At 46.6% G+C, this 25520-nt stretch overlaps 1 protein-coding gene across 3 annotated transcripts in view; it reads right to left on the bottom strand.

The window, feature by feature from the left end:
* LOC105472572 (PBX/knotted 1 homeobox 1) overlaps positions 1 to 25520 on the bottom strand; it is a 71818-nt gene that overhangs the window by 21542 nt on the left and 24756 nt on the right. For all 3 annotated transcript variants that reach the window (XM_071095769.1, XM_071095768.1, XM_011725941.3), the window contains exons 2-5: positions 12422 to 12519; positions 9849 to 9976; positions 7399 to 7570; positions 4068 to 4238 (exon numbers count right to left, since the gene is read on the bottom strand). In XM_071095769.1, coding sequence (XP_070951870.1) covers positions 4068 to 4238; positions 7399 to 7570; positions 9849 to 9976; positions 12422 to 12472 — 522 coding nt within the window. In that variant the 5' untranslated portion in view covers positions 12473 to 12519. The remainder of the gene's footprint in view (positions 1 to 4067; positions 4239 to 7398; positions 7571 to 9848; positions 9977 to 12421; positions 12520 to 25520) is intronic.

Below are 25520 nucleotides of genomic sequence, written 5' to 3'. Positions count from 1 at the left end.
TGCAACGTCAGCCCGCACTGTGACTCCCAAAAGATTACCGTCATCTCACTGCCATATTCCACGTGCCTTACAGCCCAGGAGGATGACGAGGAAGGCCCTGCATTCTGATCACACACCTTTTTCGATAGACTTGGCTTGGTGGACTCTTGAGTGTTCCATGAACCAAGCTCTCCCTGACCGATAAGAACATTCAAGAGATTATAACACGGGCCTGGGAGGCACTGGAAGTGAGCAGGGCTGAGGTATTCCAAGTTGTGCTGAGGAGTCAGCCTCTGGCACCCACCTTGACTCTTGACCCCAACACAAGTGTGATCATGGCTTTCCCTGGTGCTCTTGCTTGTACAGTGCTTGGAACTGTGCCCGGCCCACAGCGAGCTCCATGCAAATGTTCGTCCATGTGCCATGGAGGACTCTAGGCATCTGGGGTTAGATCCACATGGGCCACTTTATCCACTGACTGTGAAGCCTGGGTGGGCAGCTGGCAGGGGAGAGGAGCCTACGGTGCCGGGCCCGGCACACTCACATGCCCCGACATGTGAGCAGTTAAATAGCATAAGGGGACACCACCCCAAAGCGTTGACTCTGTGGGCCACCACTGAGCGGAACGTGTAAGCTTAGCGGCTACGCTTCAAGCCTGCCACATTAATTTGGTTGTAATAAAAGTTAAGCTAGTCAAATCAATCATCCCAGCTCCCACCTTAAGATCTTAGAAAAACAGGAACATCACAAACCCAAAGCAGAAGAAAGGAAATAATAAAGATCAAAGTGAAATCAATGAAACTGAAAACAGAAAAACAACCAAAAAAAAAAAAAAATCAATAAAACAAAATACTGTTCTTTGAAAATTACACAAACCTCTAGAAAGACCAAAAAAAAAAAAAAAAAGAGAGACACAAAAGACCAATATCAGAAATAAAACCAGGAGAGATCACTACAGACCCTGCTAACACCAAAAGGCTATGAAGAGGCTGGGCACGGTGGCTCAAGCCTGTAATCCCAGCACTTTGGGAGGCCGAGACGGGCGGATCATGAGGTCAGGAGATCAAGACCATCCTGGCTAACACAGTGAAACCCCGTCTCTACTAAAAAATACAAAAAAGGCCGGGCGCGGTGGCTCAAGCCTGTAATCCCAGCACTTTGGGAGGCCGAGACGGGCGGATCACGAAGTCAGGGGATCGAGACCATCCTGGCTAACCCGGTGAAACCCCATCTCTACTAAAAATACAAAAAACTAGCCGGGCGAGGTGGTGGGCGCCTGTAGTCCCAACTACTCGGGAGGCTGAGGCAGGAAAATGGCGTGAACCCGGGAGGCGGAGCTTGCAGTGAGCTGAGATCCGGCCACTGCACTCCAGCCTGGGCGGCAGAGCGAGACTCCGTCTCAAAAAAAAAAAAATTAGCCGGGCGTGGTGGTGGGCGCCTGTAGTCCCAGCTACTTGGGAGGCCTGAGGCAGGAGAATGGCATGAACCTGGGAGGCGGAGCTTGCAGTGAGCTGAGATCCGGCCACTGCACTCCAGCCTGAGCGACAGAGCCAGACTCTATCTCAAAAAAAAAAAAAAGGCTATGAAGAGAATACTAGACCAACTCTAAACTCCTAAATTTAACATCTTAGGTGAAATAGACCAATTCTCTTTATCAAAGATTTAAGAACTAACACCAAGTCTACATAATCTCCAGAAAAAATAAGAGGAGGGAATACTTCCCAATCCATTTTATGTAAGTTTGTGTATCTTGATCCCAAAACGAAACACTGTATGAAAAATAAAACTATACACCAATATCCCTTATAAATATAGACAAAAATGCTGAACAAAATATTAGGCAAGGCAATTCAAGAATATATATGAAAAGAATTATGTGCCATGGCCAAGCAGAGTTTGTTCCAAGAATAGAAGGCTTGTTCAATATTGAAAAAATCAATCCATGTAATGTTCATTATTAACAGGCTAAAGAAGAAAAATCACATAATCATATCAATCAATGCCAGAAAGCATTTAACAAAATTGAACAAAATAAAATCTCTCAGATAAAAAGCAATATAGGAGAACCTCCTTAACTTGGTAAAGAGCATCTAGAAAAAAACCTGCACCAACATCATCAACAGTGAGTGACTGCAAGGTGTCCCCTAAGGCGGTGACAAGGCAAGAATGTCTGCTCTTGCCACTCTTATTCAAGATGGCACAGGCCAGGAAAGGAAATGCTTGGGTATAATTCTAAAAACACATGTACACAACTTATGTGTCAAAAACTACAAAACACTGATGAAAGAAATCAGAGTTGTCAATCAATGGAGAGACATGCCATAGCTGTGGATTGGAAGACTCAACACAGTAAAGATCTCAATTCTAGCCGGGCGCGGTGGCTCAAGCCTGTAATCCCAGCACTTTGGGAGGCTGAGACAGGCGGATCACAAGGTCAGGAGATCGAGACCATCCTGGCTAACACGGTGAAACCCCGTCTCTACTAAAAAATACAAAAAACTAGCCGGGCGAGGTGGCGGGCGCCTGTGGTCCCAGCTACTCCGGAGGCTGAGGCAGGAGAACGGCGTAAACCCGGGAGGCGGAGCTTGCAGTGAGCTGAGATCTGGCCACAGCACTCTAGCCTGGGCGACAGAGCCAGACTCAGTCTCAAAAAAAAAAAAAAAAAAAAAGATCTCAATTCTTCCCAGATTGATATACAGGTATAATGCAATTCCTATCAAAATCTCAGTAAGATTTTTTCGTAGCTCTAGACAAGAGCATTCTAAAATTTATGTGGACAGGCAAAGGAACCAGAATAGCTAAAACAATTTTGAAACGGAATAACAGGGTGGGAGGAAACAATCTACACAGTTTTGAGACTTATTCTATACAAAAATCAACTCAAAATGGATCATGGATTTAAATGTAAAATGTAAAACTATAAAACTTTTGAGGCCGGGCATGGTGGCTCACGCTTGAGGCCAGGAGTTTGGGACCAGCCTGGGCAACATAGAGACCTTTTCTCTAAAAACTTCTAGAAAAAAACTTAAGACAAAATCTTTGGGACCTAGGGTTAGGCAAAGAGTTCTTAGACTTGACACCAAAAGAAAGATCCATAAAAGGAAAACCTAATAAATTGAACTTTATTAATATTAAAAAGGTTGGCTCTGAAAAAGGCCTGTTAAGAGGTTGAAAAAAAAATACTTAGCTACTATAGACTTGGAGAAAATGTTTGCAAACCATATATCCAACAGAGAACCAGTATCTACAGTAAGCAAAGAACTCTAAACACTCAGAAGTTAAAAAAAAAAAATCCAATTAAAAAATGGGCAAAAGACATAAGCAGCAGACATTTTATCAAAGAAAATACACAGAGGGCATAATAATGTTCAACATCATTAGTCATCAGGGAAATGAAAATTAAAACCACAAAGAAATATTAATATCACTACGGATCATCAGAAAGGCTAAAACACAGTAGTGCTTCCTCATGGATGAACCTTACAGGCATTCTGCACAAAGAAACAAGCAAAGGACCCAGAAGGACAAACACTGTATGATTCCACTTAACATGAGAGACCCGGAGACGTGGAATTCACAGAGACAGACAGCAGAATGGTGGGTGCCAGGGGCTAGGGGAGGGGGAATCCGGAATGAGTGTTTAATAGGGTCAGAGTTGGAGTTTGAGAAGATGAGAAAGTTCTGGAGATGGATGGTGTTGATGGCTGCCCAACAATGTGAATAAACACCACCATTGAACTGTACATTTTAAAATAGCTAAGATGGTAAATTTTATATTATGTATATTTTACACAATTTTTTTAAAAGAAAAAATAAAATATTTTAAGAAGAAATAAAAGAAAGAAATGAAATGGAATTGTGCCTTTCATAAACATGGCACTGGTGGCCCATTATGCAGATTGAGGACTTACTTCATACCCTGAGGGAGTTCATTCCCAAACCAGGCTAGGGTCAGAGAGCTAGAGGGTCCTTCTTGTAGCAAGTCATTAAAACGACCCAGTGAATTCTGAAAGAGCTGCTGGTCTCATGACTCAAGGCAGATGTTCACAGTGGCAGAGAGGGAAAGCGAGACCCCCAAACATAAGTACCTGGGACTGCACCGGTGAGTACGGGCTTCCAGGCTCTCCACTCAATAGGGTTTCACTGTTCATTTTCGTTTTCAGACAAGCAATGTATCGACTGCAGAAGTCTTTGCAGAGTTCGTTAACCTTTTCCAGCTCAAGAAGATGGATGCGCAAAACCTGGATTGCTTTTACCATCTAGAGCAGAGAAAATGAAGACTTTCAGAGAAAAAGGTAGCATTACTGTAAGTTATCATGACCCTACATACCAGTTCTTAGTTATTAGATGGAACCATCTCTACTGCCAATAACCAAAGTGGAATAACATCAGAAATCCTCTAAACTGATGAGTTGTTCCAGTGCCACTGCCCTGGGCTTTGGTATCTGGCTGCATCTGGTGTGCAGGGAAGACAAAGGCGCACGATGGTGACCTCGGCGCATCCCAGTGCTAGGTGTGTGCGTTGTGAGCCGAAGCCCTTCCACTGACTCGCTCTGTGGCAGGCAGGACAAGTGACTCACCCTCATCTACTTCTGTTTCTGCATCCACAAAGAGGGACACATCCATACTCACCCTAGGTGGTGTGACATTTTCATAAAGTTCCATTTTGGTGTCAAGTCTAAGAACTCTTTGCCTAGTCCTAGATCCTCAAGATTTTCTCTTGTGATTTTTCTAAAAGTTATATCATTTTTTTGTTTTTGTTTTTGTTTGGAGACAGAGTTTCACTCTTGTTGCCCAGGCTGGAGGCTGGAGTGCAATGGTGCGATCTCAGCTCACTACAACCTCCGCCTCCTGGGTTCAAGTGATTCTCCTGCCTCAGCCTCCTGAGTAGCTGGGATTACAGGCATGCACCACCACGCCTGGCTAATTTTTGTATTTTTAGTAGAGAAGGGGTTTCACCATGTTGGTCAGGCTGTTCATGAACTCCTGACCTCAGGTGATCACCTGCCTCGGCCTCCCAAAGTGCTGGGATTACAGGTGTGAGCCACCGAGCCTGGCCAAAGTTGTATAGTTTTATCTTAAGTAACTACATTCTGGGGTAATTTGTCCCACAGCAATAGATAACTAATACAATAATGCAGTCATTATCATAAGTACCCGTTGCCTATGAATCAGCAACTCCGAAGCCCATGTCCTTCACCAGTAAATCTGGTGGTAGTAATTCACAGGTATCTATGCAGTGAATAAATGAATCAATTAACAAAAATGATGGAGTGCCAAGCTCCGCTAGGCCCTGTGCTAAACACTCACCGGTCAGGAGAACCTTGGTCCCTGCCAGCCTGGTTGAGGTGCAGAGGACACCTGTGCTCTGCTCACTGGGCCAAGCCAGGTGTGGGCCAATGGGAAGATGGATGCAGACCACAGACTCAGGGGTGGAGAGAGCATCGGATCCTCACCCCCAAAGAGCGTGCACTGTTAGTCTCATCTCAGAGAGGAGGAGACAGATCCAAGTCAGATAACTCACCCACAAAATCTATTTGGTGGTAAGCATTGAGTATATAATCAGAATTTTCTTAAAAACTAAGACCTCCACAATTTATTCAGGAAAAATTAGTTTTCCAAAAACCTTTTCTGTTGAAGGCCCTAACCAGGGTTTTGATATGGGACCAAGATGGCTCGAAGGGAATCCAGTGAAGGTTCCCTGACGCCGGATCTTTATGTACCCAGCTCTGAGAAGCAAACACGGTGGTTACGCTCTGGCAGGAGAGCAGACCCAGAGAGTGTGGCCTGCCCAGACCAAGCTGGCAGCGCTGCACAGGTGCCTCAGGCGCAGCTCGCTCAGAGCGATCCAGTAAGCACGGAACCAAGGAGTTCTCCATTGCCTCCGGAGGGCACAGAAAATGCTGGATCTTGGAGCCCTGGCCCTGGGAGGAAGGCACCACAAATCACTGTCAGCCTCTAGACAGAGCTGTCTTGGAGAATACAGCTCAAGTCTGTGTCCATGTCCATGATAAACCAAGGACAGACACAGGTCACAGACATGTTGCCCGAACACCCCAGGCCCACGGACCTTTACAAACGCTGTGCAGAGAGAACCGAATCCCCGTGTCCATCTGGCATGGCGACTCAAATTATTTGATTTGATTTTTTTTTTTTTTTTGAGACAGAGTCTCACTCTGTCACCCAGGCTGGAGTGCAGTGGTACGATCTCGGTTCACTGCAACCTCTGCCTCCTGGGTTCAAGTGCTTCTCCTGCCTCAGTCTCCTGAGTAACTGGGACTATAGGCGTGTGCCACCACGCCCAGCTAATTTTGTATTTTTAGTAGGGACGGGGATTTGCCATGTTGGCCAAGCTGGTCTCAAACTCCTGACCTTGTGATCCGCCCATTTTGGCCTCCCAAAGTGCTGGGATTACAAGTGTTAGCCACCCCACCCGGCCTGTTTTATTTGATTTTTTTTTTTTTTTGAGATGGAGTCTCGCTCTGTCACCCAGGATGGAGTGTAGTGGCGTGTAGTGGTGTGATCTCGGCTCACTGCAAGCTCCGCCTCCCAGGTTCATGCCATTCTCCTGCCTCAGCCTCCTGAGTAGCTGGGACTACAGGTGCCCGCCACCACGCCCGGCTAATTTTTTGAATTTTTAGTAGAGTCAGGGTTTCACCGTGTTAGCCAGGATGGTCTCAATCTCCTGACTTCGTGATCTGCCCGCCTTGGCCTCCCAAAGTACTGGGATTACAGGCGTGAGCCACTGCACCCAGTCTTTATTTGATTTTTTTTTTTTTTTTTTTTTTTTTTTTTTTGAGACGGAGTCTAGCTCTGCCACCCAGGCTGGAGTGCAGTGGCCGGATCTCAGCTCACTGCAAGCTCCGCCTCCCGGGTTCACGCCATTCTCCTGCCTCAGCCTCCAGAGTAGCTGGGACTACAGGCGCCCGCCACCTCGCCCGGCTAGTTTTTTTTGTATTTTTTAGTAGAGACGGGGTTTCACCGTGTCAGCCAGGATGGTCTCGATCTCCTGACCTCGTGATCCGCCCGTCTCGGCCTCCCAATGTGCTGGGATTACAGGCTTGAGCCACCGCGCCCGGCCCTTTATTTGATTTTTAAAGGAAAGGGTAGGTTTGGCCTTGGGAGGCCAAGGAGGGAGGATTGCTTGAGGCCAGGAGTTTGAGGCCATCCTGGGGAACACAGTAAGATGTGTCTACACAAATAAAATAAATTAAAAATAAAAACTAACTAAATAAAAGATACCTAGAGAAGGCTGGAAGACGGGCATATCCACATTACACACACCATAAAAATTAGTTCTTCTAGAGTTGTATGAGTCTCTCCTTTAGCAGAACTATAAGCAGTCTACAGTTCTACTTAGAAGCCTAAAATTTCATAAACATATTTCACATTTTGAAAAATAAAATTTATTTCACTTACCAAATTGTCAGTTTCTGGATCTTCACAAAAGAAAGGTTTCCCTTCCTTCTCTTGCTTCCTTACAAAATTTTCGATGTCTACATCAAAACTGGCAGAAGTTGTGCCTTCAGAACCCTGTGTAGATTGTTCACATTTTTCAAACAACAAAGCTAATAATGGAAATAGTGGATGCCTGAGGAGAAAAGAAAAAAATAATCCATTTACGTTCTACATCTCCATGAGAATGTCTTTGCACGTACGCCTGCACTATTTCACCTAACACCTCTGCTGGTTGAAAATTCACATACCACACAGTTCATCCATTTAAAGTATGCAATTCAACGGTTTTTAGAGTTGCACAGTCATTGCCACCGTCAACTTTAGAACATTCCCATCATCCCTGCAAAGAAACCCTGTATCTAATAGCAGTCATTCTCCATTGTTTCCCAAACCCCAGCCGACTAGAACCTATTTGCTATCTCTGTACATTTGCCTCTTCTAGACATTTCGTATGAATGGGAATCTTATAACATGTGACCGTGGTGTCTGGCTTGTTTCCCTCAGCATAATGTGTCCAAGGCTCACCAGTGTTGTAACAGGTATCAGTCCTTTTTTTTTTTTTTTTTTTTTTTAGACGGAGTCTTGCTCTGTGGCCCAAGCTGGAGTGCAGTGGCCGGATCTCGGGTCACTACAACCTCTGCCTCCCGGGTTTAAGCGATTCTTCTACTTAGCCCCTCAAGTAGCTGGGACTACAGGCACCTGCCATGACGCCTGGCTAATTTGTTTTATTTTTTGAGACAGAGTTTCGCTCTTGTTGCCCAGGCTGGAGTGCAATGGCGTGATCTCAGTTCACCGCAACTTCTGCCTCCTGGGTACAAGTGATTCTCCTGCCACAGCCTCCCGAGTAGCTGGGACTACAGGCACGCACCACCAGGACTCAGCTAATTTTGTACTTTTAGTAGAGATGGGGTTTCTCCATGTTGGTCAGGCTGGTCTCAAACTCCTGACCTCAGATGATCTGCCCACCTCAGCCTCCCAAAGTGCCAGGATTACAGGCGTGAGCCACCGCACCTGGCCTAATTTTTGTATTTTTAGTACAGATAAGATTTCGCCATTTTTGGCCAGGCTGGTCTCGAACTCCTGACCTAAAGTGATCTGCCCGACTCGGCCTCCCAGAGTCCTGGGATTACAGGCATGAGCCACTGCACCTGCCACTTCATTCCTTTTACTGCTAAATATTATTGCATTGCATGGAGATGCCATAATATGTCTGTTCATTCATTAGTTGATGGGCACGGGCACTGTTTCCAGCTTTTGGCCATGACAGGCAGTGCTGCTATGAAGATTCATGTACACGTTTTTGTGTGGCCTTTTTCCTTTGTCTTAGGTATATACATGCATAGAAGTAGAACTGCTGACTTGTATGTAATTCTACGCTGAACTTTAAAAAAAAATTTTTTTTTTTTTTTTTTGAGATAGGGTCTCACTCTCTGTCACCCAGACTGGAGTGTAGTGGCATGATCTCAGCTGACTGCAACCTCAGCCTACCAGGTTCAAGCGATTCTTCCACCTCGGCCTCCAGAGTAGCTGGGACTACAGGAATGCGCCACCACACCCGGCTAATATTTATATTTTTTGGTAAAGACAGGGTTTCGCCATGTTGGCCAGTCTGGTCTAGAACTCCTGACCTCAGGTGATCCACCCACCTCGGCCTCCCAAAGTGCTGGGATTACAGGGGTGAACCACCGCGCCCGGCCTGATCGACTTTTAAATACTAAACCAGTCTGGCGTTCCCAGGAAAAACTTGACTTGGTCGCTATGTATTATTCTTTTCACATATTGCTAGAATTGATTTGTTAATATTGCATTGATGATTTTTACATCGAAGTTCGTGAAGGATACTGGCCTGTATTTTCCTGGTATTGTCTTTGGTCTTAGTGTCAGAGTGATGTCAATAAATTTATAGATTTATTTTCTAAAACTTTTTTAGGTATTAGAAATAACATCTTTGTGTGTGTATGTGTGAGACAGAGTTTCATTCTTGTTGCCCAGGCTGGAGTGAAATGGCACGATCTCAGCTCAAAGCAATCTCTGCCTCCCCGGTTCAAGCGATTCTCCTGCCTCAGCCTCCCAAGTAGCTGAGATTACAGACATATGTCACCATGTCTGGCTAATTTTTGTATTTTTAGTAGAGACGGGGTTTCACCATGTTGGCCAGGCTGGTCTCGAACTCTTAACCTCAAGTGATCTGCCGGCCTCAGCCTCCCAAAGTGCTGGGATTACAGGCATGAGCCACCATGCCTGGCCAGAAATAACATCTTAATCTGAGACAATTTTCAGCTGAGCAGTTATCACATCATAATGGCATCTCACAACTCTGCCTCGCTACTAGTTCTAGTGTTCCTTTTAACAAACTTGTCGACGCTCCTCACTCCTCTGAGTGCCCCCACAGCCAGCACCCCCGGCACTACCTATAAATGGCCTGCTTGTCCACATCCATTGGGGTCTGAGACTCCACAGGGGGAGGGCTCACTCCTTCTGCATCGGGTTCAGAGCAGTTTGGATCTTGTTCTGTCTTTAACTCTGTTACTACTTGCATCTGTAAAAGGAGGAAAACAATTCTTATTAGCAAACACAAACCACTACTAGGTATTCCATGCTGCAACAGGAATGCAGTTGGAGTGGGGAATTGCCAGACAGCGGTATGACTGCAATCATATGTAAGGAATACTACCAACAAAACAGCTTTGAATTTAACGTGCTTTAAAACAGATAAAGGCAGGCCGGGCGCGGTGGCTCAAGCCTGTAATCCCAGCACTTTGGGAGGCCGAGGCGGGCGGATCACAAGGTCAGGAGATCGAGACCACAGTGAAACCCCGTCTCTACTAAAAAAAAATACAAAAAATTAGCCGGGCGCGGTGGCGGGCGCCTGTAGTCCCAGCTACTCAGGAGGCTGAGGCAGGAGAATGGCGTGAACCCAGGAGGCGGAGCTTGCAGTGAGCCGAGATCGTGCCACTGCACTCCAGCCTGGGCAACAGCGTGAGACTCCGTCTCAAAAAAAAAAAAAAAAAAAACAGATAAAGGTAAAATTTTCAAACTGCTTAAGAACTGAAATAACCAATGTCTGTGAAATGCTCGTGATTTTAAAATAACACTGGCGATGCCCTACTGAAGAGAACAGCGCACATGCAATCTTCCTCCTCTGTCTATTGCTATATCTCCTAATATGTAGTAATACTGCAGTCAGAGAAGCAAAAACAAATAGTCCAAGGTCTTCTTACCATGTCACAGACACAACCTAACCCCATACGCTACATATTTGTGGCAGGGCTGAACTTCTCCCATATCTACCCTCAAACCTCAGCAATACATAGCCATAAAAATGTCATTGCATTCAGAAGGAAAAGGCCAGCTGTGTTTACTTAAAGCCTTAAAAGATACTACCATTTAAACTGCTTTAAATAAGCGATGTCTTTGTCATTTAGGGAAAAAATATGTAAATCACTAAAAAAGAAATCAGTTTACAAAAACAAAATGTTGCGACAGTAAACTTCTAGTTATCCATGAGCAGATTAGACTGTCCTGACCTCAGCTTCCTCAGGACCAGGACCGGCTATCTCTCCCTCGGTGGGTTTGGCCATGCTTCTGTTCCTTGAGGAAGCAGCTTGGGGCAGCGGGGGTGGGGAGATCTCATGGGGGCGGGGCCATCCCCACTGGCCAGACAGCCTGGGGGCCAGCCATGAATGCCCACCCCCACAGGATGCCTCTCACATCCTCCAGCCCTGTGCTCTCTTCCCTCCAACGTCTTGTTTTTGGAATAAGATGACTTCTATTCTGCTGCCTTTAAATGGTACACAACATATTAGGAAAACTGTTTTTGTTTCTCTTAAAAAAAAAAAGCAATAAAGCCTAAGTGGACACAGTATTTCTGTAAGGCCATCTGCCAGCATGTATAAAAAGCCTTAAAAAGGCTGGGCGTGGTGGTTCATGCCTGTAATCCCAGCACAGTGACCACCTCCGACACAGCCTGGGACAGCAGTGCTTGCTACCAGCCACCTCCTCCCAGACAGCTGTGCCAGGTGCAGATGACACCTGGAGCGCTGCCCCGTTCATACCTGAGTGCTTCCCAGGGCCTGGGAAGTGTTTTATCAGCTCCTAACCCCTCCTCAGACCTCACCAGCATGGCTCCAGTGAGTCATCTGGAGCCTGACCCTTGCCACCGAAGTACTCGAGGTGGGGAGGAGAGCCGAGGGGGGCCACTGCACTGCCCCTGCCTGCTGGGGAGGAAAGTAAAGGGCAGGGCCAAATCCCTTCACTGACTCCAGAGTCAGTAGGATGACGAGCCAAATGCCAGTGGGTTCAGAACACAGTGTTTAACAAGATCGCAGGCCAAGAAAGACGGCAAGGGCCTCCGCCAAGCCTCGATCCTCCTGCTCCTCAATTCATTCAGGTCACAGAACACAAAACACTCAGGTACTCAAAAGCACAAAACACCACAGCTTCCAGGAAAACAAAGTCTCATCTATGGTGGTAGGGCAATGGAGAGCTGCCCAAGTATGGCACAACTATCCAAGCACGAGCAAGGTACAAAGATGGAGCACTGGGGCCCTGCAAATTCATTACTGGGACAGCCCCTCTCATGCCTACAACTGGGGAGATGAGGCCACAAGATTCCCATTCAAAAGCTGATACAGTGAGACACTCAGAAGAGCCACCAGTCAACATGGGAATCTGTCATCATGAAAATCAACCGGGTTTTCTTTCAAAGTAACAGTGCTAATGAACACTGACATTAAAAAGGTAAATTCCCAAGAAACTTCATATGACTTAGGAAAGTCAAGATTCCTGGCAATCTTGGTATCCGTTAAGGAAATAATATTATTCTATGGCTTATTTTTCTGAACACAAATGTACAATAAATGCATAACACACTTACATTGAGCATGCAACCTCATGGCAATTGAATTGTAAGCATACAAAGCAATGTCCATGCTTGAGTGCCAGGTTATTTGTAATTCGAATGCAGAATCAAGTTCAAGCTCACCTGTTGCCCATCTTGATAGCTGTCTATACTTAATGTCTGTGTAGCCATCATGGTTCATCAGAGTTTTATAATCATCTTGAGTGAAAAGCAAATGGTGTCTGGAGAACAAAACCAGAAAAGCATCAGTTAATAGTCATAGAGCGGGCCGGGCGCGGTGGCTCAAGCCTGTAATCCCAGCACTTTGGGAGGCCGAGACGGGCGGATCATGAGGTCAGGAGATCGAGACCATCCTGGCTAACCCGGTGAAACCCCGTCTCTACTAAAAAATACAAAAAAACTAGCCGGGCGAGGTGGCGGGCGCCTGTAGTCCCAGCTACTCGGGAGGCTGAGGCAGGAGAATGGCGTGAACCCGGGAGGCGGAGCTTGCAGTGAGCTGAGATCCGGCCACTGCACTCCAGCCTGGGCGACAGAGCGAGACTCCGTCTCAAAAAAAAAAAAAAAATAGTCATAGAGCATTTTTTTGTCTCCCTCATTCTGTAACATCCAATTTTTTTTTTTTTTTTTTTTTTGAGACTGAGTTTCGCTCTCATTGCCCAGGCTGGAGTGCAATGGCGCGATCTTGGCTCACTACAACCTCTGCCTCCCAGGGTTCGAGCAATTCTCCTGCCTCAGCCTCCCTAGTAGCTGGGATTACAGGCATGCACCACCACACCCAGCTAATTTTGTATTTTTAGTAGAGACGGGGTTTCTCCATGTTGGTCAGGCTGGTCTCCAACTCCCGACCTCAGGTGATCCGCCTGCCTCGGCCTCCTGAAGTGCTAGGATTACAGGCATGAGCTACCCGCACCCGGCCCATAACATCCAATTTTTAAAAATACATATTTTTACATGGAGAGAAAAAAAAATTATCCTTAATAGTATGTTATGACCCAAATCCTACTAAGAAACCCTTCACTTAAGTAGCAATCTCTTATTTTCCTGTGCTGGGCCCTGACTTGCTATTACATTTTCAGACACTGCCACTCATTGCCCAGCTAATGTCAAGTCAATGCCTGCCCATGCCAAGCAGCGTGCTGGGCCTGGGGTACGACAGTGAGGACAGGCAGGGCCTCTGCCTTCCCGGCACAAACCAGGCAAGGGGGAGACACAACACACAGGGTCAAGAATGGGCCCAGAGTGAAGTGAGAGGGGCCTGGGCTGCTCTCCCGGGCCGTGTGGTTGGAGCAGGTCTCGCTGGGAAGATGCTGTTACACCAAGACTGGAGAGACATGCTGAGATCAGGGAGTCTGGTGTTTCAAGGAGAGGGAACGGCTAACAGAGAGGCCTAAGACGGGGCGGAAAAGAGTAGACTGAGATGTGCATGCTTGTAAACACACGCACATAAGACAGGTACGTAGTGGCGCACTTGCTTCATAACAGAAAACCGCAAAATGCCACCTCTGTGCTGGAAGGCTGGAGCAGGAACGCGACCAGCACCTGCAGTGTGGGTGTGGAAAAGCACTGCAGAGTCGGGGAGAGCAGCTGGGCTGGACCACGGCCGTCACAGCCTCGCCACTGCTGGTGCGGCTCACAGACATTCAGAGTCTGGGCTGCCCTGAGAAGGTCATGTGGAGGTCAAGGGCAGTCGTGCCACTTGTTCTGCACTAGCAAGAACACCAAAGTTCCCCAGGGAAAGCAGCACTTTAGGAGACAGTGTTAAATGGAAAGAAATCCTGTCCAGGCCTTGCAGGATGCGGAAGGACTACCATCTTGTCCTGAGCGAGACAGTTCAAAGGAACAAGGAGCCGAGCGGCGGCTCACACCTGTAATCCCAGCACTTTGGGAGGCTGAGGCAGGTGGATCACAAGGTCAAGAGTTTGAGACCAGCCTAGTCAACACTGTGAAACTCTGTCTCTGCTAAAAATACAAAAATTAGCTGGGCATGGTGGCATGCACCTACAGTCCCAGCTACTCGGGAGGCTGAGGTAGTAGAATCACGTGAACCCGGGAGGCAGAGGTTGCAGTGAGCCAAGATCATGCCACTGCACTCCAGCATGGGTGACAGAGCGAGACTCCGTTTCAAAAAACAAACAAATGAAAGAAAAAGGAACAAGGAGTCTGGTGTTAACAGCAGCAGCAGTGGCAGCAGCCAGGTCACCTCCTGAGCACATTGAGCCATCTTAGTGCAACCTGCCCTCACAACACCCGGGGGAGGCACTGCTGTGATGCCACTTCCACCTAAGAAACCTGAGCAATGTGGCCTCAGCCACCGAGATGGCCAGAGGATGAGCTGGGACTCACCCTCAGCAGCAACATTCTGGAGCCATTAAAGGCATATAGTCAAAGGGCACAGGAGGCACAGTCAATGGGGTAAAAGGGAGGGGGCACAGTCAATGGATACAAGAGTGGGGCCACAGTCAACAGCAGCAGCTTCTGTGGCCTGGGAGGGGAGGGCATGTTGGGACATTTTAGATTTGAGATGCTTCTCAGACACCCACATTAAAACTCTGAGCAAGGGAGTCTGGCCTAGAAACACAGATTTGGCCATCATCAAAGTATAGTTAGTACATGTAGTGGGTAACTGTGTCCTCCAAAAAGATATGTCTAACTGGACACAGTGGTTCACGCCTGTAATCCCAGCCCTTTGAGAGGCTGATGTGGGAAGACCGCTTGAGTCCAGGAGTTCAAGACCAGCCTGGGCAACATAGCAAGATCCTGTCCCTACAATAATAAAAATAAATTTGCCAGGGTGGGTGGCTAAAACTTTATTTTTAGATATTTAATGTGTTTAAATATCTATGAGACCATCCAGGAAGAGAGAGGATGGCCTGTGCTAGAAGCCAGTCTGGAGTTCAGGGAGACAGGAGGACACAGCACAGGATGAAGAGCTGCCATGGGACAACAAAAGAACCAGGTGGTGTCCCCAAAGCCACATGGAGAAGGAGGACCAAGGATGTAGGAGTGCTAGCCACGGCAAGGGCAGCTGAGTGCCAAGGAAGAGCAGGGCGGAAGGTGCTTCCGACGAGCAGGAGAGCCTGCAGGGAGAAGGCTGACTGAGCAATCTCACAGCCCAGGGCAAGCCTATCCACACAGGTACGGGAGCCACTGGTAACAGAAAAGGTTGGAAACCACTTTCAACAGAAGCCTGGTATAACGGGTAACAGCCACCCATGAAATGGAATATGTGCAATTAAATATGAGGAAAACACTTCACAAACTCTTCCCCAAGACCCCTGTTCTACAGAGACCCTACACATCTGCAAACTTGTCACTGAGCCTCTCCTAACAGGTCTCTGCCTTGACCATAACCTGGCTCTCCTTCAAATCTCTGCTTTCTCTCCAATTTCACTTCCATCTGCTCCCCTGCACCCCAGTGCAGTGGCTCCAATTCAGCGCCATCACCTTGCACCTTGATGGTGGTAGTAGGCCCCTACCTGGTTGTATGAGCCTCTAGTCTTGCCCTCTTCCAGTTCATTCTCCAAGCTTTCTTTTTTTCTCCCTTTTTTAGAAACAGGGTCTTGTTCTGTCACCTAGGCTGGACTGCAGTGGTGCAATCATAGCTCACTGTGGCACCGACTTCCTGAACTCAAGAGATGCTCCCACCACAGCCCCCCAAGTAGCAGTAACTGCAGGCCCACACCACCATGCTGGCTAACTTTAATTTTTTGTAGAGATGAAGTCTCGCTATGTTGCTCAGGCTGGTCTTGAATTCCTGGGCTCAAGCAATTCTCCTGCCTCAGCCTCCCAAAATGCTTGATTACAGGCGTGATATGGTTTAGCTGTGTCCCCACCCAAATCTCATCTTGAATTCCCACGTGTTGTGGGAGGCACCCAGTGGGAGGTAATTGAATTATGGGGGCAGTTCTTTCCCATGTTGTTCTCGTGATAGTCTCACATGAGATCTGATGGTTTTAAAAAGAGGAATTCCTCTGTACGTGTGCTCCTCTCTTTGCCTGCTGCCATCCCTGTAAGACATAATTTGCTCTTCCTTGCCTTCTGCCATGATTGTGAGGCTTCCCCAGCCATATGGAACTGTAACTCCATTAAATCTCTTTCTTTTGAAAATTGCCCAGTCTTAGGTATGTCTTTATCAGCAACATGAAAATGGACTAACACTGTAAATTGATACCAGGAGTGGGGTGTTGCTGAAAAGATACCCAAAAATGTAGAAGTGACTTTGGAACTGGGTAACAGGCAGAGGGTGGAACAGTTTGGAGGGCTCAGAAGAAGACAGGAAAATGTGGGAAAGTTTGGAACTTCCTAGAGACTTGTTGAATGGCTTTGACAAAAATGCTGATAATGATAAGAGCCGTAAAGTCCAGGCTGAGGAGATCTCAGATGGAGATAAGGAACTTGTTGGGAACTGGAGCAAAGGTGACTCTTGTTATGTTTTAGCAAAGAGACTGGCAGCATTTTGCCCCTGCCCTAGAGATTTGTGGAACTCTGAACTTGAGAGATGATTTAGGGTATCTGGTGGAAGAAATTTCTAAGCAGCAAAGCATTCAAGAGGTGGCTTGGGTGCTGCTGAAAGCATTCGGTTTTATAAAGGAAGCAGAGCATGAAAGTCTGGAAAATTTGCAGGCTGACAATGTGATAGAAAAGAAAGTCTCAGCTAGGAGTGGTGGCTCACGCCTGTAAATCCCATCACTTTGGGAGTCTGAGGCAGGAGGATCACGAGGTCAGGAGTTTGAGACCAGCCTGACCAACATGGAGAAACCTCAACTCTACTAAAAATACAAAAGTAGCCAGGCAAGGTGGTGTACGCCTGTAATCCCAGCTACTCAGGAGGCTGAGGCAGGAGAATTGTTTGAACCTGGGAGGCAGAGGTTGCAGTAAGCCAAGATCGTGCCACTGTACTCCAGCCTGGGCAATAGAGTGAGACTCGTTTCAAAAAAAAAGAAAAGAAAAAGAAGAAAATCCCATTTTCTGAGGAGAAATTCAAGCTGGCTGCAGAAATTTGCATAAGTAATGAAGAGCCTAACGTTAATCCCCAAGACAATGGAGAAAATGTCTCCAGGGCATGTCAGAAGTCCTCATGGCAGCCCCTCCCATCACAGGTCCAGAGGCCTAGAAGGAAAAACTGGGTTTGTGGGCCAGACCCAGGGTCCTCCTACTGTGTGCAGCCTAGGGACTTGGTGCCCTGCATCCCAGCCGCTCCGGCTGTGGCTGAAAGTGGCCAATGTAGAGCTTGGGCCATGGCTTCAGACGATGCAAGCCTCAAGCCTTGGCAGCTTCCATGTAGTATTGGGCCTGTGAGTGCACAGAAATCAAGAATTAGGGTTTGGGAACCTCTGCCTAGATTTCAGAAAATGGACAGAAATGCCTGGATGTCCAGGCAGACACTGGCTGCAAGGGCAGGGCTCTCACAGAGAACCTCTGCTAGGACAGTATGAAAGGGAAATGTGGCACTGGAGCCCCCACACTGAGTCCCTACTGGGGCACTGCCTAGTGGAGCTGTGAGAAGAGGGTCACTCTCCTCCAGACTCCAGAATGGTAGATCCACTGACAGCTTGCACCATGCACCTGGAAAAGCTGCAGACACTAAATGTCAGCCCGTGAACAGCCGGGAGGGAGGCTGTACCCTGCAAAGCCACAGGGGCAGAGATGCCCAGGACCATGGGAACCCATCTCTTGCATCAGCGTGACCTGGATGTGAGACATGGAGCCAAAGGAAATCATTTTGGAGCTTTAAGATTTGACTGCCCTGCTGGATTTCAGACTTGCATGGGGGCTGTAGCCCCTTTGTTTTGGCCAATTTCTCTGATTTGAAATGGCTGTATTTACCCAATGCCTGTACCCCCACTGTATTTAGGAAGTAACTAGTCTGCTTTTGATTTTAGATGCTCATATGTGGAAGGGGCTTGCCTAGTCTCAGATGAGACTTTGGACTGTAGACTTTTGAGTTAATGCTGAAATGAGTTAAGACTTTGGGGGACTGTTGGGAAGGCATGATTGGTTTTGAAATGTGATTGTGAGATTTGGGAGGGGGCAGGGGTGCAATGATATGGTTGGCTGTGTCCCCACCCAAATCTCATCTTGAATTCCCTCGTGTTATAGGAGGGAGCTGGTGGGAGGTAGTTGAATCATGGGGGTAAGTCTTTTCTGTGCTGTTCTCATGACAGTGAATAAGTCTCACGAGATCTGATGGTTTTAAAAAGAGGAGTTCCCCTGCACACATGCTCCTCTCTTTACCTGCTGCCATCCATGTAAGACATGACTTGCTCTTCCTTGCCTTTCACCGTGATTGTGAGGCTTCCCCAGCCATGTGGAACTGTAAGTCCAATTAAACCTCTTTCTTTTGTAAATTGCCCAGTCTTGGGTACGTCTTTATCAGCAGTGTGAAAACAGACTAACACAAGGTGTCAGCCACCCGAGTAGACCCATTCTCCAAGCTTTCTAAAATGGAAATCTGATCATGTGACTCACATGCTTAAAACTGCCTCTGCCCAACTCTCACCCTCAGGCATCAGCATCCCCTCACTGACCCCCTTCCACACTCCAAGTTGCATAAACAAACCAATCACCACATTTAGTTTCCCCAGCATGCCAGGTTCTACCCTGCCCCTGGGTCCTCCCCAGCCTGACAGCTCTGCCCAGACACACTCCCCTCTCAGCATGGCTAGGTGGGGAACATGCATCACCCACATCACCTTCTCTAGAAAGCCTTCCTGATGAATCTCGCCCACACTGGGGTTAAGTTTGTCCCTGCTGGGTCCTCACACAGCACCCTCTGCTCAGCCCCGCTGTATCTCAGTTGTTTATTTGGACTACAGGTTCCTTAAGGGCCATGGGCCCGTCGTGTTGCATCCCCAACTACCAGCACTGTCTCTGATGTCAATACACACTAAATAAAAATGCTTCCTGAAGCTAATCACTGACATGACACGTTTTTGGACATATAATTTGCTTGACTTCATTGTGCCTGTACCTCCTTGTTCCACTTAAGGCAATTTTAATTTATTTTTGTTTGGTTGATGCACAGTTGACAAAATATTTTGCAATTTTAATTTTTATGATTGTTAGTCAAGTGGTTGCTGGAACATAAGGCTCCCGAGGCCAGGCTCTGTGTCTGAGTCAACCTCCATCCCCACAGAGGTGGTGTCTGCTGGAAGACAGCACTAGTCCTGTGGAGAGATGCTGAAAATGAGTCAGCAGGGCTTTGGGAAACCATCTCTAAGTCCTAGTTTGCTTGGGAAAAATGAAATAAACAGCATATGGGGCCAGGCGTTATGACTCATGCCTGTAATCCCAGCACTTTGGGAGGCTGAGGCAGGAGGATCACTTGAGGTCAGGAATTCGAGACCAGCCTGACCAAAATGGCAAAACCCCATCTCTACTAAAAATACAAAAATTAGCTGGGCATGGTGGCGCATGCCTGTAGTCCCAGCTACTTGGGAGGCTGAGGCAAGAAAATCGCTTGAACCCAGCAGGCAATGGTTGCAGAGAGCCAAGATCACGCCACTGCACTCCAGCTGGGATGACAGAGATTCTGTCTCTTAAAAAAAAAAAAAAAGGACCGGGTGCAGTGGCTGAAGCTTGTAATCCCAGCACTTTGGAAGGCCGAGACGGGTGGATCACGAGGTCAGGAGATCGAGACCATCCTGGCTAACACGGTGAAACCCTGTCTCTACCAAAAAACTAGCCAAGCGAGGTGGCGGGCACCTGTAGTCCCAGCTACTCTGGAGGCTGACGCAGGAGAATGGCATAAACCCGGGAGGTGAAGCTTGCAGTGAGCTGAGATCCGGCCACTGCACTCCAGCCTGGGTGACAGAGCGAGACTCCGTCTCAAAAAAAAAAAAAAAAAAAAAAAATCAAATACAAAAACTAGCTAAATTAGCTGAGTATGGAGGCTCACACCTATAATTCTAGTACTTTGGGAGGCCGAGGTGGGAGGATCACTTGGGCCCAGAAGTTCAAGACCAGCCTGGGCAACAGAACGAGACCCCATCTCTACAAAAACATTTTTTTAAAAATTAGCTGGGCATGGTAGCTAACTTATATGGCTTTCTATGTAGTTGCACTAGCTTCCACAGAGTTCCAACTAAACAAAACTTGCAGCATACACATCTGGGAAGGGCTATAACAATATAGCCACAACACAGTCAGCCACTTTGTTGGGAGACAATTCTCCATGACAATTTTAAGTCTCACCATCTAGGCTTTCTAAGCAAACTTGGTTAAAGGATGATGGACTTACACACACATCTGGAAAGCTGGCGCCAGTGCACTGTTCAGGAGAGATCGGGACTCCCCAAGTGTTTATGGTCCAGAGGAGGGATGCTACGGGCCTTCCCTGGCCTGCCTTCCACAAGAATCCTGTTAGGTCAGTTCAGCGGGAGCCCCCTTCACCCTGATGTTTCCTCTTAGTAATTTTCCGTCCATGGCCCCCACCCCTGCTCCTAGGTCTCCCCCACTACACAATTCCATTGCAGCAGGCCCTACACCTATCATGATCATCCTGAACAGCCTGCCCTTTGTTTTGCTTTTCTGAGACAAGGTCTTGCTCTGTCACCTAGGCTGGAGTTCAGTGGTGCAATCATGGTGCACTGACTGCAGCCTCGAACCCCTGGACTCAAGTGATCCTCCTGCCTCAGCCTCCCACGGAGCTAGGACTACAGGCTCACACCACCACACTTGGCTAATTTTTAACATTTTCTGTAGACATGAGGTTTCGCTATGTTGCCCAGGCTGGTCTCAAGCTCCTGGCCTCAAGCTATCATCCTGCCTTCCCTTCCAAAGCACTAAGTGCCTTGACATCTTTAATAAGGTTCAGAATAAGTTTTCCTTTAAAAATATAAACACATAAATGAATAGATGGAGAGAAGAAAAAGCTCTAAAATACAAGAGTTCTCTAGTGAGTAGAGGATGACGACAGCTTTCAAACATCACCATCTGGCAACCAGCACAGTAAGCCATTTCAGACAGGAATCATCAATGGATGCTAACACTAGTTTGTGGAAGTATGAGAAACAGGAAATGTACATAATCTCAAAGTACCTGCCACAAGATACATTTCATTTTTTATTTTTTTGAGATGGATTCTTGCTCTATTTCCCAGACTGGAATGCAGTGGCAAGACTCTGGCTCACTGCAACCTCGACCTCCCGGGTTCAAGCGAACCTCATACTTCAGTCTCCTGAGTAGCTAGAACTACAGGCACACACCACCATACCTGGCTAATTTTTACATTTTTTTGTAGACAGGGGTCTCACTGTGTTGCCCAGGCTGGTCTTTAACTCCTGGGCTTAAGCCGTCCTCCCACCTCTGCCTCCCAAAGTGCTGGCATTACAGGCAAGCGCCACAGCACCGGTCTCAAGATACTTATTAATTACAAAGGGAAAACAATGATGCACTGAAAAAGATACACTGTACTGACTTCTGTGCAGTCCTTCCTGAAATGAAAGCTGTGAGTCCAATCCTCAGGACACACCCACGAACCCAAACTGAGAGCCACTCTATAAAGAAACTGTCAAAAATAAAAGTAAACGGCCAGGTGCAGTGGTTCACACCTGTAATCCCAGCACTTTGGGAGGCTGAGGCAGGTGGATGACCTGAGGTCAGGAGTTCGAGACCAGCCTGGTCAACATGATGAAACCCTGTCTCTACTAAAAATACAAAAATCAGCCGGCTGTGGTGGCAAGCACCTGTAATCCCAGCTACTGGGGAGGCTGAGGCAGAAGAATTGCTTGAACCCGGGAGGCTGAGGTTGCAGTGAGTCAAGATCGCACCACTGCACTCCAGCCTGGGCAACAGAGCAAGACTCTGTCTCAAAAAAAAAAAAAAAAAAAAGAAAGAAAAGAAAAGAAACAACAACCAAATGTGGTATGTGATCTTGGTTTCAAAAACAAATGCTGTAAAAGACAACTTAAGGAAATTTGAGATGTGAATATATAGTATTAGATATTATTAGAGATTGTTATTTTGATGGTGTGATAAAGCTATACGCTCATAGCATAAATATCATCATTTTGAGAAGTACGTGCTACAATGTTTAGTTGCATGACCATGATATCCAAAACTTAATTTCAAATGGGTCAACAAAAATACAAACCTAAATAAACCGGGTCCAGATATCAACAACTGTTGAATCTAGGTGGCAGATAATTACGATTCTACTCTTAGATTGTCTTTCAAAATGTTCATAATATGAGGAAAAAGTCAGAATTTCAAAATGTATAGATTGGTAGTCCTTCTCTCTAACAAAACTGGTTGGCCGGGCGCGGTGGCTCAAGCCTGTAATCCCAGCACTTTGGGAGGCCGAGACGGGTGGATCACGAGGTCAGGAGATCGAGACCATCCTGGATAACACGGTGAAACCCCGTCTCTACTAAGAAATACAAAAAACTAGCCGGGCAAGGTGGCGGGCGCCTGTAGTCCCAGCTACTCGGGAGGCTGAGGCCGGAGAATGGCGTGAACCCGGGAGGCGGAGCTTGCAGTGAGCTGAGATCCGGCCACTGCACTCCAGCCTGGGCTACAGAGCGAGACTCCGTCTCAAAAAAAAAAAAAACAAAACAAAACTGGTTAAAATGGTCAGGTACAATGGTACACGCCTGTAATCCTAGCATTTTGGGAAGCCAATGCGGGTGGATCGCTTGAGGCCAGGAGTTCAAGACCAGTCTGGCCAACATGGTGAAACCCCGTCTCTATTAAAAATACAAAAAAAATTAGCTGGGCGAGGTGGTGTGTACCTGTAATCCCAGCTACTCAGGAGGCTGAAGCAGGAGTGTAGCTTGAACCCGGGAGGAGGGGGCTGCAGTGAGCCGAGATCACAGCACTGCACTCCAGGCTAGGCAACACAGCAAGACTCTGTCTCAAAAAAATAAATAAAATAAAAAAATAAAAACTTCTATATCTGATATATAGGTATAATCACTCTAAAGAAAAACCTTCACCTTTGCCTCAAAAGCTTTGAAAACGTGTTTTCCCTTCAACAGATCAGAGAAATTCTAAGCAGGGAATTAAAAGAGAAAAAGGCAACTCTTTAGGACTAACGTATGTTGTTGAGTAAAAATAGGTGACCAGCCCTCCTACCAGACACCGGAGGCTGGAGAGGAGCTGCCATAGATGGCTCTGCCTGCTCCAGAAGGCACTGTTCACGTGGAAGAGCCATCGGTAAATTCATTACTATAATTTGTGGAGCTCCTTGCTAAATTCCACTCTCCAGCAAAAGGATAAACCACATTTTGGTAGTAAAACCAACTGGTTCCTGCAATCAGGCAAATGGTTTCCAGCAGAATTTACAAGGTTCATCCTAGCACAACGCCTGAGGCTCCGGGTGACAATCTTGTGCTGAGGGCAGGACCTCTGTCAACCAGCTCAGATACAAGCAGGCCCAGGACAGCATCTGACTAAGTGAAAACTGTCGTTCATGGGGAAAGAACTAGAAACATCCAACTGAAGGATGAGGGCTCAGCAGGTTCATCTTGATCAAAAACCGCTTCTCTCAGCATTACATAAAAACCAAAGGCTGACCTGAGATTTAGAGAAAATCGATTGATCTCTATTTCTTTCCCCGCTTCCACACAAAAAATAAGTTTCTCTGATCTTCAAACTCAAACAACAGTGTCTTAACTTCTTAACATAAAATGGGATTCTAAATTCCCAAAGAATTACCAATCCAATGTACTATAATACCACAGTGTTTAAGCATCAGACACAGTTATTTTATTTCTACAGTTTATTTCAATAGTTTGTTTACTTTATTTCTACAGTTCCACCCAATTAAAAAAAGACACATTATTTATTAAAGTTCCTTGTCACCTTAAGAGCTCTGTCCATACTAAAATGAGGAAGACACAACTCTCCAACCTTCAGGTACAGAAATAGAACTCGCTAGTAATCCAAGAAATTAAAAAATTAAAAGAATATATCCTTTTCCATGTAGCAATTATTAAATGTAAAACAAAAGCAATGCTGTTTGCTAGCAAAGATGAAGTCAAATCTGGAACTCCACAGGAGTCAGTGCTATGAGTCACATGGCGGTGTAACAGCTTTGGAAAGCAGTCTGACCTCAGCCATAGGTGCCTCAGCCATAAAAAAACTTACGCTCATCTCAAAACCACCCGAAGAATATAAGCTTTAGTGTTGTGACTTTAAAGGCCAACAAAACCATGAAAAATGGACAGAACTTAACAAGCTGGCATCTTAATACTTTTAAGTATTCTGGAGGAACAGGGCAAGTTTTTCGGAAAGGAAGCTGATGTTAACAGACTGGCAGAATCCCACCAGGTGGCGGTGTTTTCCTTTGCTCAGATCAGAGGAATGAGCGCGAAGGGAAGTCAGCGGCCAAGCAGTCCAGGGAGACTAAGAAAGGAGGTACAGTAGAAGGGCTGGCGGAGGCCCCAGAAAGGAACCCCTACTCATCAGAGACGATTTCATTATTGCTTTAGTGTCTTTAGCCCCTATGAATGGTTTAGGTTTTAATATTTTAGTGTTTAGCTTCAAAATAATCTACGTATTTGGCATTTAGAGGCGTTGGCAGTATTTAAGAAAATGGCCAATTAATCTTAGATTCTGACCTTGATTGCAATTTATGTGTAATTAAGTTACTAATTATAGACATTTCTTTTTTAGTTAAAAAGTACCAGAGAGAAATTTACTAAATGGTGAATACTCATGTATTCGAGTTTACAGATTGCAAACTTCTTAGCACTCTGGGGACACAGCAGTGACAAGAACCAGGTAGTGTCCCCAGGTCTGAGAGCAAAGTCTGAGAACTTGAGATGCACTATGTAAATACTTTTTTTTGTTTTGTTTTTTTGTTTTGAGGCAGAGTCTCATTCTGTCACCCAGACTGGAGTACAGTAACATGATCTCAGCTCACTGCAACCTCCGCCTCCTGGGTTCAAGTGATTCTCCTGCCTCAGCCTCCTGAGTAGCTGGGGTTACTGGCACTCACCACTACGCCTGGCTAATTTTTGTGGGTGTTTTTTTGTTTGTTTGAGACAGTCTCACTCTGTTCCCCATGCTGGAGTGCAACGGCGTGATCTTGGCTCACTGCAACCTCCGCCTCCTGGGTTCAAGCAATTCTCCTGCCTCAGCTTCCCGAGTAGCTGGGATTACAGGCGCCTGCCACCACGCCCAGCTAATTTTTGTATTTTTAGTAGAGATGGGGTTTCACCATGCTGGCCAGGCTGGTCTTGAACTCCTGACCTCGTGACCCACCTGCCTCGGCCTCCCA

This window comes from Macaca nemestrina, chromosome 4 (genome assembly GCF_043159975.1).
Source record: "Macaca nemestrina isolate mMacNem1 chromosome 4, mMacNem.hap1, whole genome shotgun sequence".
Lineage (NCBI taxonomy): Eukaryota > Metazoa > Chordata > Mammalia > Primates > Cercopithecidae > Macaca > Macaca nemestrina.
This window is presented reverse-complemented; position numbering and strand designations above follow the sequence as displayed.